The sequence below is a fragment of the Hippocampus zosterae genome, chromosome 9 (genome assembly GCF_025434085.1).
Source record: "Hippocampus zosterae strain Florida chromosome 9, ASM2543408v3, whole genome shotgun sequence".
In the NCBI taxonomy this organism is placed as follows: domain Eukaryota; kingdom Metazoa; phylum Chordata; class Actinopteri; order Syngnathiformes; family Syngnathidae; genus Hippocampus; species Hippocampus zosterae.
The window spans coordinates 7,005,160-7,028,187 of record NC_067459.1 but is presented as its reverse complement, the minus strand read 5'-3'; the positions used below and the strand labels follow the sequence as shown (position 1 = coordinate 7,028,187).

Genomic DNA, 23,028 nt, shown 5'->3' with positions numbered 1-23,028 from the left:
GTCAGCAATCCAATCGCCTTTCTTTTCCTGCATGGAGATTTACACTTGAAGGTCAGAGGCGAGCTTCTGCTGCCTCCTTGTTTATGGTGCAATTCAATCAATTTCTCCCACAGCGACAAATTTTCATGTTTGTTTATTAATTTTTTTTTCAAGTGATGAAAGAGGTGAGAAGAGACCTGCTGGAGGTGTGAAAAGATGTCATTCTCATCATTTTCAGCAAAGGTTTCAGTAGAAAAAAGGAAAAACAATGAACCCGACCTTGGATGAATCACACACCCTTGTTGAAATGCCAGGTTTTTGTAATAAAAAAGAGGACCAAAGTCCGAAGTTTACCCAATATTAATGTGATGTCAGGGCCAATGTGGTGACCTGTGTGAGATTTTCTATGCCAGCCCCTTTCATAGCCAATTTTCATATGCTGACAAAAGAAGCAACATTTAGATAATGCCACACAACTCCATCCATCCATTTTCCGACGTGCTTATGATGGGTGATGGAGCCTATCTCAGCTGTCTTCGAGCAGTAGGCGGGGGACACCCTGAACCAGTTGCCAGCAAAAAGTATTTACTGCATAGTACTGTTTCGGACTCTTTTAATAAATATGCAGAAATAATAATAATAACAGCAACATAACACATATATATTTTTTTATTTCTACAAAAGCCTCCCATTTTTGGCAGCCCCTACAGTCTGCCATCTGCCTATCAGTCGAGCCAGCCCTGTATGATGTATAACCTATACCAGGTGTCACCAACATTTTTGAGGGTGAGAGCAACTTCATGTGTACCGATTGTGTGAAGGGCTACCAAATTGATACACGTCTGAAATAACATATTTGTCCAAAATACCTTCAATAATATGAGGATGTGTTATTTTTAATACTTGATGATTTAAATTGTCAGACTTTGATCGTGTTTCGAAATGTCTCACAGTACTGCCAATGTTTGCATTTTTAAATCATAATTTCTACTAGCAAATCACAATGTCCAGGCACTGGCGGGCTACTCAAGTGGTCTTCACGGGCTACCTGGTGCCCGCGGGCACCATGTTGGTGACCACTGACCTATACAATCCAATTAAAGAGACAGGAAATCAAAATAAACTACTGGGATGATAAGGTTTGCATAAGTGTGCCCACAACCCTCATAACTTGTGACGTGCCCTGTTAAGAATAAACCAATCACATTCTAAATCATGTTAATGGTGAGTCGGTCTTTGAGTCACCCTAAATAAAGTTTCAATGCGCCAGCAGGCTTTCTCTGCCATTTGTTTTTACTTTAAAGATGTGCAGACATTTTAAAACTGCCGCATGGGAATGTGAATGTTTTCCATGTGATCTGACACCAAGAGCACCGTATCAGTAGGCAAACGCGTTTCCTGCATCACCGTAGTCGTTTCCCAAAATAGCAGCATTCGTTTCGCGCGAGGATGAAACATATTCAAATGAGCCCTTTTTTTCCCGCTTCTGAGATGGGCTCCTCAGAATTGTTACTCCACAATGAAAACTGCAAGCCAGCATTGACCCAGAAGACAGAATTAACCTCCAGCCATGATCAAACTCTGCACATCATTAAAGACACATGGACAATAAGAAGAACACACAAATAAAGACAAAGACAAACACACACACACATACACACACACACACACACACACACACACACACACACACACACTTTGGTCTGTTGTTAGTAAGGGGCTGCAGCAATGAGAGATCCAGTCTTTCAAAGTACGCTCTTTGTGTCTTGATGTCCCCCTGAATGCAGTATTTGCATAATTAGCTGTATGAAGATGAAACGTTTCATCAGCTGATCAGCATTCAGCGTGGAGAGGAGGTCATGTGATAAAGTCGGCGTCTTAAATTTAATGCAGGACACTTTGAAAGGGATGCTTCAGCGGAGCTTTATCTTTGCCAATTGGTTGCTTTTTTTTTTATTTGTTTGCTTTTTTGGGGAATTTTTCTTTCGAACATTCGGTCAAAAAAATGAATAATAGTACACACACAAAATAAAACCAAAATATAAAATATAAATATTCCAGAAGAAAACACACATACTGCTCATCCGAAAAGTCGAGCTTCACATTACCAAGATAATAAAATTGCTTCCTAATGACAAAGCAAATAAGACTTTTCCATTTTACAGAAAGAAAATTGATACCAGTGTACTGTGGTATCAAATTCTAATGTAATACATTTTCTTGAATTCCTACAGTTTGTCTCACAATTATTTCCATCCATCCAAGCAAAATCTCGAACAGTGGATGCCTCTATAGACTTGGCCGACCCAAAAATCCACGTATAATTGGCACACATTGAAATGTAATGTTCAATATCTTCATGTTATAATTTGCATATTTAATACAATTTAGCTCATAGATCAATACATTATACAGTATAATATAAAAACCTTTTATCATAAAAATGTCAGTGACTGTGTAAATATGAGTGTGAATGGTTGTCTCTCTCCGAGTGTGCCCTACGATTAACTTAATAATAATAATAATAACAATAATACATTTCATTTATAAGCGCAAAACACTCAAGGACACTTTACAAACAAAATAAGAACAATAAAACAACAGATAAAATTATAAATCAGCAACCAGTCCAGGGCGCACACCGCTCCTCTAACCCACAGCTGACCTGCCACAGAATAAAAGTGAAAGGGAAGTAAAGAAGGTTTTCTCACCAGGAGCAACTCGATGGCACCCAGGATGTACATGGCTCCGGCGTAGGTGGTACCCAGGTAGAAGCAGATCCCCACTGCGCCCCCAAATTCGGGGCCCAGCGAACGGGATATCATGTAGTACGAGCCTCCAGCTGCACAAACACACCAACACAAGTTGAATATGTCATATGATGATTGTGCAGTTCCAAGTTATACGAATGACAGGTAGAGGACATTCATCTCATTAGCATTTATCACAGTCATTCTTTTTGACTTGATGTCACAATTTGAGTAAAAAATAAGGTGGGTGTGGAAACCGGAAGATACTATGCGACAAGGGACTGTAACTTCCATTAACAATCCAGGCTAAACCAGGCTCCTCTCCATCATACAAATACCTTCTTTCGTAAGAGCTGTATTACTTCAATATTCGTGACACTAAACACTACTTTCCTAATGAGCCGGTACTTCGGTGCTATCGTCTGGCATATTCGAACATTACAGAACAAGCGCAAAAATTTGCAGAGATTCGGGAACGTGAGTTTTTCACCACGCTAAAAAGAAAACAAGCACAAATTTATGAACAGGCAGGGGCATTGGCGGATTTTTTATTTGGGAGGACCGGGCGTTTGGGGTAGGAGGCTCTTTTAGTGGGGTGGGTCAGGGTGGGGGGGTTCCACAAAATATACCAAAGAATCTATTCCTAATATTTTGCCTTTTTGTTTGATGAATTGTCAAAGATTTTCCCCCTTGTCTTATTAGACCTTTCAACCATTGGAGGGCGCTATTACACTGTATAACAACAACCCATTTATTTTAGCTTGTGCAAAACAACGGAAGAGTGTCGATGTCCGTCCAAAACAAAAAAGTGATATGAAACAATGGCTCGGGTTTTACAAAGCAACCAACCTGACATTTGTTTTAGAATGTCAAAAACGAACTCTTGATTGGGGGCAGGAGAATTTTCTTCTTCCCTAAATTGTGAGGCGAATTACAACATTTTGTGCTACATAGCGCCAACTACTATGCGGCAAAGGCGTAACAGTTGGGAGGTGTCACTGATTTAAAAAATGCTAGCAGGCTCAATTAGCTTGAGTTGCGGCTCTGCTGCTGTCAATCAATTGACGTATAGTGGGGTCGGGGGCGAAGGGCAGTGCCACGCCGACCTCCCCATCTTCACCAGTGGGTGGGGATTCGTGGTAAAAAACAAATTATGCTTAAAAAAATATATATTGGGCATACAAAGCAAACTAAATTTTGGGAAAATATTCATTTAAAGTTGCACAAAACTGACCTCTATTTTTTTTTGTAATTAACTCTGAATGCATGTTGTTTTTGTTCATTACAGGATCATTAAGTTGAGACTTAGTGGATTTTCAGGATTCAAATTGTTGACTTGGTGTTTCAGTGAGCAAGACGTCTTTTTCACTCCATGACTGGTGCACGCTGTCTGTGGCCGAAGTGGGCAGCTGATGTGAACGTGTGCCATGTGCTTGTGGTTCCCACGAAGCCAAGCTCCATATGAACCGTTTCCTTACTAGTAGCCAGAAAATGTCATCAATTTGTAATGAGCAGGGCAATTGAAGATCCTTGGCCAGCAGCCACACCCTAATGTAAGTTTTCAGGATCAAGATTCCTAATAAATCCTGCGATTTAATCTATTTAATGATTAGCACTGTAAATGCAGTGGAATCTCCTTAGAACTAATGTGAAAAATGATATCCAGCCTGCCGCCAAACTTCATTCATCGCTCCGTTTATGCACAAATCATTTCATGAATATTTTGTAAACTTCCTTCCTACAGGTCACTGCTAAGATACATAGCATTTAGATGAAAGCAAAATGGCTGTGTGTTACCGCATAAACGACTGCAGGAGCTTGCAAACAAGCCTTTCATTCTGTGACTTTGGGCCTCTTGAACGGGTGTGTACTTGATGATATTTCTGTGTGAATGCGCTCAGCTCATGCATTAAGTATATGTTATTTCTTCATCTCTTCATTCACGGGACATGAACACACTCTTTGACTATAAACACCACCACATTGGATTTCCAATGAAACTATGAGATATGCTTAACTTACAGGTTTTCAAATTTAATTTAAGGGAATTTGAGGGAAACATCCAAATTTTGTAACCACTGTAGGATTTAAAACAGTTAGTTGGTCCATATGCCTCCCGGTCTTTATCGGATGCCGGCCAGCTAGCAGCATGCTAGCATTGAATATCCTCGAGTTAAACCAATTTTCTGTGAGAAATACACCATCTCAATCATGAATGTATGAATGTAGCGGTTTCCAGCCGGTTGTAATTGCATGATCAATTTATTGTACCAGAGATCTTACGTTGGAAACGTGACGGCTTATGGTGACAATAGCATCATTATGCTACATTCATACCTAGCATGACTCGCATATGTTTGTTCCCGTGAGTGACTACATCAGGGCTGCTTTGAGAAATCAGCATGTATTGTATTGTATAAAAGACCAGAAAAGTTGCCCTGTCAAAACACACAATATAAAATGAAGACCAAAGACTGATGGAAGCAAATCTATCAAATATTTTACAAATTTAGACAAGTACAAAGTTTAATGTTAAGGCCAGCATAGAAGGGCTCTCCCTTAGAGATAAGGTGAGGAGCTCGGTCATCCGGGAGGGGCTCAGAGTCGAGCCGCTTCTCCTCCACATCGAGAGTAGCCAGATGAGGTGGCTTGGGCATCTGATTCGGATGCCTCCTGAGCGCCTCCTCGGTGAGGTGTTCCGGTCATGTCCCACCGGGAGGAGACCCCGAGGAAGACCCAGGACACGCTGGAGAGACTATGTCACCCAGATTGCCTGGGAACGACTCGGGATCCCCCGGGGAGAGCTGGAAGAAGTAGCTAGAGAGAGGGAAGTCTGGGCTTCCCTGCTAAAGCCGTTGCCCCCGCGACCCGGCCCCGGATAAGCGGTAGATGATGGATGGATGGATGGATGGATAGAAGGTCTGTGCGGTATTTCATTCAATGGAGCAGATACCTGGAATTAAGACCCTGCAATAGTGTTCATATGAGAGCTTATACAGACAATACTACGTGGAAACTTTATTACGCCACAATGAACTTTAGACCATGACATCATCTACTTGCTAATGACATGTTTTTGAATTGAGGAGGAGTCAGAACGTCATACTTCAAGCCACTATTTAACTGAAAAAATATCAATGACGCCATCCGCGACTAGTCGAAAGTGACTTTCATTTCACTTTTTAGTATTGACTTGAAAAACATGCAAGCAGCATTGAAGATAATTGACTACCGGTGATTCTTCATTCCCAGGAAATACATTTGTGTCGCAATTTGCTGGTGTCACGCGGAGCCTTCCCCTGCAGTCGTACTTTCACTTCAGCCTCGCTCGCCTATCTCTTCTTATTGTTTTACCACGGCACTTGCATTTTCTAATTCTGTCCAAATGAAATGAATAGAAATCAACCATAAGCTTAATCAGCGCTGTGCAGCTACACTTCCGCACTTGCCGCTTATTTCCTGTGGCCCCCGGGGCTCGTCAACACACACAATTACCGCCATATACCACATAATGTGTGTTTCAGACGTGCGGCCGCCACTTTGATTTAGCGTAAATATAATTTGTGTACAAGAATCCCAGATGGACTCTTTTAGTAGAGGACGTCAAGCTGTGCTCAGGCTAACTTGCAAGGTGTGATCGGCAAATAAAAAAGGGGAATTTAGAAGCGGACAGGTGCCAAACAGAGACTCCGTCGTCTGCTCACCCACCTGGCACGACTCCATTCGTGGCGATGGCGCTCATGGAGATGGCAGTCAGCATGGTCTGCGCAGTGGAGAGAAAAAGATACCTCATTTCAAAAGCTCTCCTTTAGACATGCAGCCCTTAAATGCTGTTCCTTTTCCATGCAACATTTAGAGTAGGTTGTTCTGGGTCAAGTTTGACATTTGTCATTTTTGAGTATATCGGGTACTTCCAAGGAAAGTCATTAAAGGTACATGGTGAACAAATCAGTTTTGGGATATTTTTGTTTACCGTGGATGTATTATTTTGCTAAATGTCCAAAGAAGTCAAACTTGACCCGAAACGCATGTAAAGCTAATGTGAACTAACTTCACATGGCAGATAACAAAAGACTGATCTATATGACAGTTCAATCTCACATTTGATAGGTGGACAGCAACGCCAGAGACACAACTATTTGGATTCAAACAGTTATAAAGTCAAAGTTCCTCTCATTGTGTGATTTGGTACACAAAGTTTTGGAGCACATACTATACACACATTTTATTAGAAATCGTTGAGAGGCACACTGAGGTATGTGGCAGACAAATGTCTTCCATATTTGACTAAATAACAGCTATATAAGCTCATACTGCATATCATCACGGTCCAGTAAAAATCCTGTCTCTTTTTTCATGTATGTTTTCCCCATTTCCTATATCTGACATACAGAACAGAATTTTGGAGCGAAATAAAAACTAACTCTTGTTGCTGTCCAACAATGTTCACTCTAATTTTCCATGCGTGTGAGCATTCACACAAACTCGCTGGGCAACCCTTGGACCATAATGAGCAAGTAAGTGATAGTCAGACGTGTGCCCATCTGTCAAAACAGTCTCACACGTCGCAAAACCCGAGACCAAAAAAAGTTATCAAAAAAAGATGTTGATAAGTTCAAACCACCTATACATCAAAACAAAACAAATTATTCAATATAAATTTGTGACCCAAATAAAATCAGCCCTTACTTTCATTTCAGCATACAGCTGATTTTAAGTACAATTAATGAAGTCTCAATGACATCCGTAACAATATAGTCCCGCTTTGCACACTCATAAATATTGGAGTACGTCATTTAATAAAACACAAAAAATTCTGGTCACCTAACCTCTGAAGGTACGAAAGAGCCTCAATTAAGGGGCACACCAATGTTTGGAATAGAGCGGGCCGCGTGTCTAGCATCTGCGAGTGTGAGTGTACAGTATGTATGCTTCAAATTACAGTAAAACAACTGAGTGTGCACCCTTCCACTAATGAAACTGTAAAGGAAGTGGGAATGGTGTTTGCAGATTAAACTTGTGGAAATGAAGGAATGCATATCAAAATGTAATGTGTGTGAGTGGTGCACACTTAGGGTCATCATGTGCGCTGAGAGGGTCGGAGCAGTGCACAATTCCTCATGTGCACAGCTCAGAGGAAACACCGTTGTCAAATAAAAAACCTGACTGTTGGGAGTTCCATTTTCTCCATTGGCAGGCAACAATATGAGAAATTGACACTGTGCTAGTATAAATTAGCATGCTAACATAAATATAGTGTACAATGTGTAGTAGCTAACTTGGCTTCTGACTTCACCCATCCATTATGTGACCCGTATATCCTTGTGCAGGCATTTGAGAGCCTATTCCAGCCATCATCGGACCTTAGGCGGGGGACACCCTGAACCGGTTGCCGTCCAATCACAGAGCTCACTTAGACAAATAACCATCCATGCTCATAACCACACCTAAGGAAAATTTTGAGTGTTCCATTAACCTGCCATGAGGTACACACTGAACTGGTTGACAGCCAATCGCAGGGCACACAGAGACATACAACCATTCATTCATACACTCACAGTTGCAGCTAGGGGCAGTTTAGATCAGGGGTCGGCAACCCAAAATGTTGAAAGGGCCCTATTGGACCAAAAAAAACAAAAAACAAAAAACAAAGATGTCTGGAGCCGCAAAAAAATTAAGTCCTTATAGAGTATAAGCCTTATAATGAAGGCAACACATGGTGTATGTGTCTATATTAGCTATATGAGCATACTATCAGTTGGCTACAATTATAAAATGAGCCTTCATGATTAAATATTTTTTTTCTTTGCGGTGCACAACCATTTTTGACAGAATATCTACTTTTCGATCAACCAACCTCCCGTGATTGACCCGTTCCCGCAAATGCCCGCAGACGCACACACTTCCACACGCATGCCACAATGAGCAACAACCTTAACGGCCCCTAAGATGAACAAGGCATGTAATGCATTTTTGCTGCATGTTAACTATTGCAGCTCACGTGTACCGTTCAAAAATGCTTCGCTTGGACCTCCAGATTCCCATTCTTTGCCAGTACCCTCAGTGAAATGAACATGAAACGCTATGGTTTTTTACAACAGCCACCTGCCAGGCATCCCAGCCTGCTCATAGAAACGTGCGTCGCATGCTGTGATGCAAATCTTCATTGACAGAAATGTTGATATTTAATATGTATTTTACACATTCTTACAGCATTGGAAAACGTTAAGAATGTTTGTGTCATGTTTTGCCTCCTACAGAAAACATATTTAAAAATATATTTCCCTCCCCAATCTTTTTCCATTTTCAAGCATTTTTGAAAAAGCTCCAGCGAGCCACTAGGGTGCGCTAAAGAGCCACATGCGGCTCTGGAGCCGCGGGTTACCAAAACCCACTTTAGAGTGTTCCATTAACCTACCATGCAAGTTTTTGGAATTTAGAGGCGACCGGAGTACTCGGGGAAAACCCACGCAGGCACGGGTAGAACATGGAAACTCGACACAGGCAGGCCTGAGCCCGGATTCCGATCCGCGAGCTACGCACTGTGAGGCAGAAATGCGAACCAGTCTGCTGCCCATAACAAACTCGATGGACTATATTAATTATTTAACAAGTATACAGTGCATGGCACGATGGTATTTTCCATTAATCTGCAGCCATTTTGTCACAATTCATTTGATGGCTAATAAAAATTAATTTTCCCTTAGCCTTGCAATGTTCTACTTCATCATCAATGGAATATTATTCAGCAAGATATGAAATAAGAAAATCAGAATGTGTGTAGATTAGATCATACAGTATATGGTTAAAGTGCTGCCTGGCTAGAGATTGGCTAGGGGGGTAGAAAGAGCGAGGAGAATGTTCCGGAAGAGAAAAAAATGACGAGTGGAGAAGGAGAAAGCAAAGGAGTGATGTTGGGTGACGGCGCGAAGACGGCATTAAGATTTCATGGGTGCGCTCAAACGCTATTGTTCAACTGCTGCCAGTGACGTTTCACATGGTTGGCACATGAAAAGAGCCTGAGGCAGGACAACTTTTGTTCAACTATTTTTCTCTTTTTTTTTGTCTGTCTCCAGTGCAATGATGTCATTGTTGTTGTGCTATTACATAACAGCTCATCTGAACACCGTTGCTTCCATTAGCCCAAATAGCAAGCCTGACATTAAGTAAGATTGACAAATAATGAATTCAGCACTGATAAGCATATTTGATGTTTTTATTGATATGTTTAAGAAGACTTAAAAAAAATTGACCCTAGTGGTTAGCCCTTCTACTTAAAATAAAAAAGAGCGCTGTAGCTGATCCCAGCTGTCTTCGGGCAGTCGGTGGGGGACACCCTGAACCGGTTGCTAGCCAATCGCAGAGCACACAGAGACGCACAACCATCCGCGCTCACACTCACACCGAGGGACAATTTAGAGCATTCCATTAACCTGCCATGCATGTTTTTGAAATGTGGGAGGAAACCGGAGTACCCGGAGAAAACCCACACAGGCATGGGGAGAACATGCAAACTCCACATAGAGAGGCAGGCCAGAGCCGGAATCCAACCCTGAACCTCCGCCCAAATGTAATGTTGATTAAAACGGTTTGACTTGAAGGATATTTCCGAACAGAAATTTTTAATCTAGGAATTTTTTTCCCAAGAATTTGGGTTAAAACGATCAACATTGGAGCATATTTTCCATAAGAATTGTGGTTGAAATTCTTTGGAGGCATTTTCTGGCTGAAATTTTTGGTTTGACTTTGAAAGATATTTTTACTCATAAATTTGGCATGAAACTGTTTCACATTGTTTTTTTCCGCAGCAATTTTGGTTGAAGTTGTTTTTGGGTTGAAACCATACATTCCTCCAAATTTTGTTTCAATTTTTTTGACTTGGGAGGCATGTTCTCCAAATCTATGGTTGAAATGGTTTAGTTGTTTTAACCACAAATTTTGGCTGACATTTTCGGAGTTTGCAACACAATTTCCCCCAAGAAATTTGGTTAAAATTGGTTAACTCGGGGATACATTTGTCACAAAATTTGTGATTGGTTCTGTTTACTTGACAACTCTTGACTTTGAAACATATGATTCATGGGAAATTTGGACTGAAATTTGTTGACTTTGTAGCAATTTTTGCCAAGAATTTTGGTTTCATATGTCGGAATTGGAGAGAATATTACCCCCCCCCCCCACCCCTATTTAGACAGATTTTTATAGACAATCGGTCAAAAAAAGTCCTAACTTTCTAGACTACTTCACAGCAAGTTAGATACTCCAAGCTAAAAAAACAAAACAAGCTTGACCTTCATTGTTGGAAAACCACTGACGACGAAGTGACTCCACGGCTACGATGAAAGAAATCACCTCATCCGTCCCCGTGAAGGTTGTAATGTGGTTAGTGGCACCTGGGGGCCCGCACGATGACTAGCCAAGTGACGAGCGTCAGGGCTCAGGTTCTTCGCGCTAATCTGCTCCTAATGAGGCCACAAGCTCTTCTCCCGCCACAGCAGATAAGACCGTAATTGTTTAAGTGTTTTATCTGATGGCGCGCAGAGGTAGCCCCGTCGCATATACAATGTTGAATCGCAAGACGACAACAGAGGAGGTGCGCCAAATCTGTCTGGATGTTGAAGGTGGCGTTAAAAAATGGAACACTTCCTTCTGTCGCGGCCCCCATCAACAAAATTGTTCAGACAAGGTGACACTTAACCACCAGGATGTCTCCACTCCTCCGTCTCATTTTCAGCTCTGTCATTTTGGTGACTTGACTTTTACCAGCGTCCTTTTCTCCGCACCAATTTCTGGCTGTCAGGGACATGATTAAATGTCATCAATCGGCGGATGTCTTTGACTCAGTGGATCGCTACGTCCACTCAGTGGATCGCTACGTCCTATCAAGTCAGCACCCGACCTGGCCTGCAATCAAACCTCCTGCCTTGAAAGTACATTCGAATGGAATACGTAAACGTGAAACCAGTGCTAGTTAGCCTTGAGGAAAATACATTGAGCATTGGACTTTGTAACTCCTCAATGGTAAATGACATGTTGTATGTTCTGGGTGTGACATTGTGGAGTTGGAGAGAAAAAGTCAACAAAGGACCAAAGTTGTAAATATTGCTTTTAAAAACAGCGAGAATAACTATTTTGCAATAAAGAAGCCGTCAATTTACAAGAATACATTAATTTAACAATTCAAAAGTTGGGGAAAAGTTGGAGTTTTATGAGTATACAGCTGCAATATCGTGAGTATAAAGTCGTGTTGAAAGAAACGTTTGGATTTTAAGAAAACAAGATAAATAAGAAACAAATGTTTTTAAGAAACAAATAAATAAAGTCATCATATTTAATGTGACAAAAATGTAAAATTTTGCAAAAATTAAGTTGATAATTAGGGAGTCTATCGAGAGTGAGTCAAAATGTGGCAAAAACAAAGGTTGAGTCTCTTGTGTTAAAGCCATTATTTTAGGAAGGTGAGGATATGTTCGTGACAATATGAGGAAAAAGTCTGACTTTTGCCAGATTTAAGTTGCATATCAGGAGGACAATTTACCTGCAGGTTGGAATATTACAACAAAGTCAGGACTGTGCGAAAAAAAATTGTTGGGATTTTAATAGAATTAAAGAAAATGTAACAAGTACGAGAAGGGTTTCTAATGAACCTAGCTTTACTCAAAATCACTCAAACTCACATCGTTTGAATTTCCTTTGTTTTTATTGCGAGTTGTTTTAACTTTCGTTTTTGAAAATTGCTCTAAAAAGCGTGCAATGAAAAGTTTCATGAGCTCGTCGGCATTGAGTGCGAAGGACACTTTAGGTCTGCTTACATCCCGACCTAACGCTCCTATTTGGCCTTTGGTGGGACCTCAGGAGCGCAGAGGAGATTGCTTGTGACAGAAGAGTGTCCCACAGCACGAGAACCCCCGCTTCATTAGCACGCTTCACTACAACTCCGTTGTCAGATGATTTCTTCCGTTGTCCACTGCAACTTCAGCAGGAGCCCACTCGCGGGGGGATCTGACATCCTGGCGGAAGCCAAAATGGACTCTCAGGTGTAGGGACATGAGATAGTGAAGACACGCATTGCAGGCTGCCTTAGTGGGGCATTTGGGATGGGGGGGGGGGGGTTGTTAGATGAGGTATGGGTAGGGGAATCAAAAGCGAGGGGGGAAATAATGAGAGCGCAAAATAAAAAAAAGGCTTCCAGAAATTTGAGGAAGTGTACGAGATGAGAGTAAAAGAGAAAAAGGATGAAGCATCCGTGGCATATAAATGACTCACGCCCCACCACCACCACCACCATCTACGAACCCCTCCTTCACCACCACTTCCACTGCATTTGGATTCAAGACCTGGAAGTAATGAGGACGACCAGACAACAGAGGGCCTTCCATCTAGCATATTAAACCTCATTGTGTCCAAGCCTGCTTTCATTTTCCGGGATAGAAATATGCATGAATGGAGCGTGGTGTGTGTGTGTGTGCTTTTTTATTTAAAGCCACTTTCACATCTGTCATTCGATAACAAATCCAGTTCGTTCAATGCCCAGTGTTGGAAATGTAAAAAAAATGCAACGGGATGAAGGGAGCCAAAAGCAAAAAAGAAAAAAAAAATATATATATATATATATATATAGCGGCTGGATAGCTCAGTTGGTAAGGCATCGGTTTGGCATACGGGAGACGGTGGTTCGAATCCCGCTTGGGGCATAAAATGAGCACATAACACCATCCAGTGTGAGTCCTTGGGCAAGATCCTTCACGCTAATGCCGACCTCATACAATGATGAGAGACAATAAAATGAATGACATGCCGGCTCAGACGTCGCCCGGCCAAACAAGGTCTGCGAAGGGGTGCTGGGAAACCAGAGCACCTTGATGAAAAATGGGCTACTGGAACAAAGCGGAGATGGACGAGATGCGATAACATGGCTCTGTTGGAATGTTACTACTCAAGCAACCCTAGTCAGAGGGGTTACATGCAGAAAATGTGGGCTGAATGGTTACTTCGAAACCCACAGTCACGGTTGACCACGAAACAACTAGTAACTCAGTGTTCCAAAATCCACAAATGGCAACTGCTGTCACAACTTGAGATTGATGAGGTACAATGCAGGTTCCATGGTGAAGGGCCCCAGGCTACCAGATCAGAGGAGGAGGTCATACCAGCGATTGGGAGGCAAGCCCCAATGAATGCAGATGATGAGATTGGGAGGCCAGCCCCAATGAGTGAAATGCTGAGCGAGGCAGCAAATGACCTGAAAGCTAAGATCATGTCGAGAATTAAATCTGGGCAACGTAGAAACCGATTACAACGGCTATGTGGAGTACCACCTGAAAGTCTCATGGAAAGTGTGAATCCAGCACTGAGGGCGATCCCTACCGTAACGATCACGGAAACAATGAGCTGATATACGCTTCAGCATCAGTGATCCTTGAGATGCTTAGCTATAAGAGCAACCATGGAAGGCATGAGATATGTTACCCACCATGGAAAAGACGGTTGGAGGCTAAGATCAAGGCGGCCCGGAAAGATGTGAGGCAATTGACAGAGGCCCAGAGAGGTGTGATGAAAAGGCCGATACCCGAGAGGTACATCCAGATGACCACTCGAAACTGCCAAACAAAGGCTCCAAGCCATGTCCAGCCGCCTAAAGCGGTACACAAAAGAGAATGAGGCCAAACGAATAAACAGGCTGTTCGCAACACAACCTGCGAAAGTGTACGCTCAGTGGCAGGGTCCTAATAACAGAGTTGACCCACCAAGACTGGAAAATGAAAGGTACTGTAAAGGCATATGGGAGAAGGAGGTTGCACATAGCAGTGCACAATGGCTGGTGACCCTGAGAGAGGAGCACAGCAACCTCCCTGAACAGAACCTAGTTACCATAACAGTGGCAGACATACAGGAAAGAGTCTCAGATATGAAGAACTGGACAGCACCAGGCCCGGACATGGTCCAAACCTACTGGCTAAAGAAACTCACAGCACTCCATGAGCGCCTAGCAGCACAAATGAACCAGATGGGACTCACCCAGGATGGCTAACCGAAGGGCGAACGATCCTGATCATGAAGGATCCCTCGAAGGGTGCGGTCCCATCCAACTATCGGCCAATAACCTGTCTCTCCACAACATGGAAGCTCATGTCAGGCATCATTGCGGCTAAGATAAGTGGACACATGGATCAATACATGAGCGAAGCACAGAAGGGCATTGGTAGAGATACCAGAGGAGCCAAAACATCAGCTCCTGGTTGACAGAACAGTCGCACAAGACTGCAGGTCCCGACGTACCAACCTGTGCACAGCCTGGATTGATTACAAGAAAGCCTATGACTCAATGCCACATACATGGATCACTGAATGCTTGGAGTTGTATAAGGTGAACAGGACCTTAAGAGCCTTCGTTGCAAACTCAATGAGGATGTGGAAAACCACACTTGAAGCCAATGGCAAGCCACTTACCAAAGTGTCCATCAAATGCGGCATATACCAAGGTGATGCACTCTCCCCACTGCTGTTCTGCATAGGACTGAACCCCCTAGGCCAAGTAATCACCAAGACAGGCTATGGATACCGCCTCAGAAATGGAGCTACAATCAGTCACCTCCTCTACATGGATGACATAAAGCTGTTTGCTAAGAGCGTAGACTCCCTGATCCACATGACCAGGATCTACAGCAGCGACATCGGGATGTCATTCGGGCTTGAGAAATGTTGTTGGATGGTGACTAAGAGAGGAACGGTAGTCTGCACTGAAGGGCTCTCACTCTCTGAAGGAACAATAGCAGACATTGAGGATAGTTACAAGTACCTCGGTATACCACAAGCCAATGGCAACCTCGAACTGGCAACAAGGAAAGCGGCTACGGCCAAATACCTCCAGCGAGTGAGGCAAGTCCTAAGAAGCCAGCTCAATGGCAAGAATAAGACCTGGGCAATAAACAGCTATGCCCTGCCAGTGATCAGATACCCGGCAGGAATAATAACGTGGCCAAAGGAAGAGATTCAGACCACGGACATTAAGACCCAAAAGCTCCTAACCATGCATGGAGGGTTCCATCCCAAATCCAGCACCCTGAGACTGTACGCAAGCCGAAAGGAAGAAGGCCGGGGACTAGTGAGTGTGAGAGCCACTGTCCAGGATGAAACATCCAAGCTCCATGAATACATCAAGGAGAAGGCTCCAACGGATGACGTACTCAGAGAATGTCTCAGACAATGGGGAACAGTAGATGAGGCGCTGGAAGAGGGACCATCATGGGAGGACAAGCCCCTACACGGGATGTACCACCGGACCATAACTGAAGTGGACGATCTTAAGAAGTCCTATCAGTGGCTAGAGAGGGCTGGCCTGAAGGACAGCACAGAGGCACTCATCCTGGCTGCTCAGGAGCAGGCCCTGAGCACCAGAGCCATTGAGACCCAGATATAACACACCAGACAAGACCCAAGGTGTAGGTTGTGCAAAGAGGCACCTGAGACGATCCAACACATAACTGCAGGGTGTAAGATGCTGGCAGGGAAAGCCTACATGGAACGCCATAACCAGGTGGCTGGCATAGTCTACCAAAACATCTGTGCGGAGTATGGACTGGAAACCCCAAGGTCAAAATGGGAAACACCTCCGAAGGTGGTGGAGAATGACAGATCGAAGATCCTGTGGGACTTCCAGATCCAGACTGACAAGATGGTATTGGCGAACCAACCAGATATCGTGATCATAGATAAAGGGCAGAGGAAAGCCGTTGTAGTGGATGTAGCGGTCCCAAATGATGGAAACATCAGAAAGAAGGAACACGAGAAACTCGAGAAATACCAAGGGCTCAGAGAGGAGCTGGAGAGAGCCTGGAAGGTAAAGGTGACAGTCCTGCCTGTGGTGGTCGGAGCACTCGGGGCAGTGACCCCCAAACTAGATGAGTGGTTGCAACAGATCCCAGGAACAACATCGGACATCTCAGTCCAGAAATGTGCAGTGCTGGGAACAGCAAGGATACTGCGCAGAACCCTCAAGCTCCCTGGCCTCTGGTAGAGGACCCGAGCTGAATGAGGGACGGACACCACCCGAGGGGGGGTGAGACGAGGATTTTTTTATATATATATATATATATATATATATATATATATATATATATATATATATAAATTACAAGAATAAAAACTCTTACGATGGCATGCCAAACTTCTCGTGTTATTGCAATTTACTCTTGTTTCCTTGGAATTTTGAACCAACTTCTCTTAATTGTAATGTGATTGTATGATAATAACCCTTTCACTGTCCATCTAGTAACCGCTGTCCCTGAAAGGGTAAAAAAAAAAAAGAAAACTGAAATTTCCATTCTGGCACCCTGTCAATCAAAAGTGGGGCTCATGCTCTCTATGATGCCAAGTTGAGGCGTACCGCACGCTTTGCCTCTTCATGTCCTGTGGATTTTCACTTTTGTGACGGGGAGAAGGAGGGGGGTCGCTGTGGTGATGTGTTATGTAAGGAGCACAGGAGGAAAGAGAGGTGGTGGGAGGGGATCCACACACACCGTTCATGCTCAGGCTTATCACCCGGGGGCCTCTGCAATGATCTCAGCAGTGCGACTGATAAGAAACACGCCTCTCCGTGTGTGTGTGTGTTTGTGCGTGTGTGTGTGTGTGTGTGTGGGTGTGTGTGCACAAGAAAGAGAGAGATAGAGACAGAGAATGAGAGATGGAGATGAAATTTGAGTGTGTTTGTGTTGCTGCCAATGCGAGTCAGCTCGGTGATTGTTTTTCCTCTTTGTGCACACTGTTTTCATCACGCTTACAAGATCAATATAAACTGGGATGGATGGCTTGCAAATACGACTGGCATGCAAAACGTGCCCAAGTACAAATAGAAAAGCAGGGAGAAGAACGTCACAATAGTGGGAAACGTATTGATACTGTGCACATGTGTGTGTGTGTGTGTGTGTGTGTGTGTGTGTGCGTGTGTGAAGGCTAGTTTGCCATGGTGGGGATTTGAGGGGGTTGTTCTATAAATACACCCGGTGCTGAAGGAGAATCTAGGCTGCTCACATACTCACACATGCACCACACACACACACACACACACACACACACACACACACACACATACACACACACACACACACACACACGCACACACGCACACACGCACACGCACACACGCACAAAACGACACACATTTGCACACATGCATGCCAACATACAGTCCTGACAAAATGCTCAGTGAAAACGAAGAGAAGACACACTAAAGCAACCCCGAAGAAGGAACGATTTGGAATTCGGTTGACATGTTTCAACAAGGGTAACACAGTGGTTACCCTTACGATGGATTATGGCGTTGGCGTCTCATTGTGGTTGGTGCATCCATATCACAGTCAAAGGGTCTCAGGTTGCAATCTCAAATTTGCTTGTGCGACTTTTCTTTGCTTTCCTCACACAATCCAATGCATTTGAAGACTCTATATGAGGGATGGGCAACTGGTAGCAGGGGGGAAAAATTTGGGGGGGATAATTTTTTTCTGACAACTCCCCCCCAAAAATCTTCCAAAAAATGTTCATAAAATTCATCATATATGTAACAATAATTTTCCATGAAAAATGGGGGAAATAGGCAGGGGGGATCAGGAAAAATTCAATCTATGAAAAAATATTGACAAAAAGAAAAGGACAAATCTGTAAATATGCCAATCCACGGGTGCCAAACCGCAAATAAAATGCAGGGGTCAACTGTAGTTTTAAGATATAATATCATCAGGAACCACTAGATGGCACACATGTCATAGTTGCACTAAATATGTCTTATAGTGCTCGAATTAAAAAGTGATTTGGCCTAATCCTTTCTTGTGGATTTGGAATGGTACGCAGGACAATCATAGTACCTCAATTATATTACAATTATGAGGGAGTTGATTTTTTTGAAAAAAATGCACAAAGAGTTCTTGCACATAATGTTGGTTTCTTGCCCAGCGGTTTTGAGCCATTTTCAGAGTCTTTTGTTTTTTTTTGTTTGTTTGCTTGAAAACCTTTGTTGTTGGGTTAGAATAGTAGATCTTTGAAAATGCATTGAAAAATGTATTCAGAAAAATGAATGATATTAAGTGCACACAATTTGCACATATTTTGTTCATATTTAAAACAGTCATTTTTGTCATAAAACTGATCAGGAATTGTCCTATGCGGCCCCTCAGTTACCCTCCTGTGTTTAAGTTGCCCATCCTTAGTCTAAATTGTCCACAGGCGTGAATGTGAGTTTGAAGTGTTGTTTGTGCCCAGCAATTGGCCGGCGAACAGTTTAGGGTTGCACCCTGCTTCTCTGCTCAAAAGACAGACAGGAAATACTTACGGTGGTGCAGCACATGAAGACGATTATGAAGGTTCCGATGATTCCACCGATGCCAACGAGCCAGGTCATCCTGAGGAAAAGGATGACGCCAAAGATATTCTGGATGCAGGGCAGGTAGACGCCCATCAGCGTGCCGAGCTGGGGGGCCTGCCGGGGGACACAATCGGTGCTGGGGTCAGAAAAAGTCTTATAATAATACAAAAGAGAGAAAATATATGGCAGATGCTCGCATAGAAAATAAATAAATAAGTGATTCAAGGTTTTTTATTTGCTCTTATATTATTCTGACTTGATAATGTTACAATTTTATCTTCTAAAATTCTGGTATTTTGCTCAATCTTGCTCATGTAGAATGTAATGGAGCTTTTGTGCGCCATTGTGAGATGCAAAATGTGTCCTCAAATTTTCCTGGCGTCGGAGAGTTCACACAAATTCCCTGAGCATTCTTTGGACCACAGTGAGCAAATATCAGACATGCACACAGTGGCCACCGAATGAGTTTCACACCTGTCCGAAACCGAGATCTTAACAAGGTACATGATGTAGGTAAGTTACAAAAACATTCAAACCTATATCAAATAAGAACATATTATTGAATAGATTTGAATACAGACATGTGGTGAATGTGCGTGCATGTGTGTCAATGGAGTAGAACAACTGAGAGTGGACCTTTGGTCACACTCATGAAACTGTAAGGTAAGTTGGAATGCTGTGGTGTCCTCTTCGTAGATTCAACTGGGGTAGAAATGAAGGAATGAGTGGAGAAATGCAAAGTGCATGCATGGTGCACACCAGCCTTTCCGTGGGCACTGAGAGTGTGAAAGCAGTGCACAGAGGAGGGATTGGATGGAATTTGTTCTTTCCTGGCCAATCCTAGCTGCATCCCTCAAATGCATCAAAATCAGGGCGTTTCGGGCGCATAGCGCCCGAGTATACCGTGCTTGACATTGTTGAAACAGAATGTTCTCTATCCTCCATTTTCATTTCATTCCAAGCTGCTCATCCTCACTGCCACACTGTAATCAACCACTCATATTTTTCAATTGACGGATCCTTGTGGAGGAGGGTGGGCCTAAGATATGGGCTCTTACACATCAGCCATCAGATGTTGGCTTGTATCGCACTACATAAAAACAAAATCTGTCGCAGCTGCACAATGCAGCTCATGAAGAGGTCGGGTTGGATTTTTAAATTTTTTTTAGTAATTGTGATCTTATCCTGAAATATCAAAGTGGATGAATGTGCTATATTTAGATACTTTATTCAAATTGAAGTGGATCTGGGATTAAAAAAAAGGCAGTGACACTGGCAGGCGAGGGGGTGTATCTATTGTTAGGCTTTTCAAAAAGGAAACAAAGTTAAGTCAGCATGTCAAGATTGAATAGAAAACACTGAGTAATCACTGCACATGACTTTTTATGTGCTCTAAAAGTTGAAGAAATGTGATATTTATGAAGGTTCATGCACAGGAGAGCTCATCGTAGACAAAAAAAAAAAAACAGTTTTCTAAAGCAAAGTACAAAGGGCAAAAAATGTTTCTCTACTTCCAATCAAAGTCAGCAAAGACCTGATTATGGAATATCTCTAATTTGTTCAATATTTCTACATACTCTGTAATGTCAATGTGACCTGACGTTTGTTCTATTCCCTGACACAAAACACAACACAAGTGATTGTTTGTATAATTTGTCTCAAGTCATTCTCGAGAGTGAAAATAACAAGAAGAAGTTGTACCTGCAATGCGCTAGCAGTTAACAGTATTCCGGTGGGATGGGAACAGAGCCCTACTGTGATTAGAGAAAAAAAAAAAAAGAGTGACACCTTCCAAAATATTACCGATATTAATAATTGAATAGGGCGGCCCGGTAGTCCAGTGGTTAGCACGTCGGCTTTACAGTGCAGAGGTACCGGGTTCGATTCCAGCTCCCCGGGCCTGCGTGGGTTTTCTCCGGGTGCTCCGGTTTCCTCCCACATTCGAAAAACATGCGTGGCAGGCTGATTGAACACTCTAAATTGTCCCTAGGTGCGAGTGTGAGCACGGATGTTTGTTGGTCTGTGTGTGCCATGCAATTGGCTGGCAACCGATTTAGGGTGTCCCCCGCCTACTGCCCGGAGACAGCTGGGATAGGCTCCAGCACCCCCCGCGACCCTAGTGAGGATCAAGCGGTTCGGAAGATGAATGAATGAATGAATAATTGAATATTTTAAAGTGAAATTTCAAATTTGCTTCATGAACCACTTATATTTTTGACTGCTGCAGATGTCACTCTTTGTTTGAAGATAAGGGTTTAAGAAATGGTGTGTGTACTTTCAGCCCAATTCAGCCCAAGGGGTACCATCTTGAGGAGTGAAAAAAATAGAACCAGTTCATGAAGCAAATTTGAAGCTTCACAACACGGTGAGGGCTGAATGTAATGTAAATGATGTAATAAATGACTTATTACATGTTGTGTCTTGTGACTTGTTGTAACTGTCATATGCTTATTTATGTGGTAGGGTCTTTTTTATCCTGAACTTAAATTATCCTCGGGAGAGGATAGTTCGCGCATGTTTTTTTTTCCCTCTCCCTACCCAGCGTTTTCCTTTCTGAATTCTGATTGTAATTTCCCCATTGCGGGACAAATAAATGATATCTTATCTTATCTTATCTATTTTGATAAAAAAATGAAGCAAAAGATGTGTGAATACGGTGAACAGAGAGGACTATCACAGATGTAAAGTCTGATAGCAGGAACCTGGTTCGACATCCACAGAGTTGGCGAGTGAGTACATGATTGAAAAGACTCTTCTATACGGTGAAGTAGCTGCAAACAAATTGAACACTTGTGTATGCATTCTCAGTGAGCTTGGTGGGAGGGAGGGACATGCACTCACACCCTTATCAAAAGTGCTGCTTTTCTATTTTCTTTCAATTGGTATTTCATTTGCGGACTGCAGTCCTGTTCACACACACACACACACACACACACACACACACACACACACACACAAAATAGGTTTGGTAAGCGGGCCGGGAGTCAGCAGCAGCAATGATTTCCCGTGGGAGTTAGCCACCGTGAGCGTTGGGAGGGCAGGCTGCTGCACAGCCACAGGTAGGCCAGCAGGGCACCACTGAGCAAGCTGCGAGGAGACAGCTGCCCACCGAGGGGGGGGGGGGGGTTGGAGTCAGGCCACAGACTGGATGGCTCAGGTGGGTTAGATGCGCACCCTTTCAGATATTTGCCACAGCAATAAATTCCACTTCCTCACGCTCTGTCTCTCGCCACAAGCCGCTCACCAAACTGCATTTTCAAGTAAATACAGTCACATTCAAAACACTTACCGTACTCTAAGTCAATGTCGATGTTGAACTACTTTTAAGTATGGTGTGATTTCACTGGTTAGTCTTGGGTGTTAAATTTCAAATTAATGGTTGTGGTTTTCCACTTGGCTTTGGTTGTGCCTGTGTGCTGCTTCTGATCATGTCCTCTTCCCTCTTTGTGGCATGGCTGTCGTATATATCATTGTCACTTTTTTCAAAAACTACTTTCCATCTGTTTACCATCTCTCGTAAGCATACATGTCTCACAATGTTTTATTTTTGTCACGTCTTAGGTGTAACAAAAATGTGCACATCTTGCTTCCTATTTGCCTGTGGACATCTACACAACTGCAGAAATCAGCCCTGTTGACAACCATGGTCCAATAAATAGAGATCGTGGTGAACTCCATATCCTTGGTGCGCAACAAGGTAATGAGGAAAATGAGGCCGAAAATGGGCGACTATTTACATCCGCGGGCAATAGATGAGTAGATGCTCCAGAATGTCAGGATGGAATGAGTGCCATCACATTAATGACTTCTGATGGGATTGTTCTGACCAGGAACCTACCGGAGGCCACTGTTTGGATCGCATGGATTTTGGGAAGTAACACCTCTGCGGCACATTCTCGTTGGATTTCCAATTTGAGTGAGGGAAGAGGATGTAATTAAATG

General features: G+C 43.0%; 1 protein-coding gene across 4 annotated transcripts in view; it reads right to left on the bottom strand.

Annotated features, from left to right (window-relative positions):
- Positions 1 to 23,028, bottom strand: part of slc12a5a (solute carrier family 12 member 5a) — a 176,797-nt gene that overhangs the window by 22,429 nt on the left and 131,340 nt on the right. For all 4 annotated transcript variants that reach the window (XM_052075068.1, XM_052075069.1, XM_052075071.1 and 1 more), the window contains exons 4-6: positions 19,054 to 19,200; positions 6,438 to 6,492; positions 2,691 to 2,821 (exon numbers count right to left, since the gene is read on the bottom strand). In XM_052075068.1, the coding sequence (XP_051931028.1) occupies positions 2,691 to 2,821; positions 6,438 to 6,492; positions 19,054 to 19,200 (333 nt within the window). The remainder of the gene's footprint in view (positions 1 to 2,690; positions 2,822 to 6,437; positions 6,493 to 19,053; positions 19,201 to 23,028) is intronic.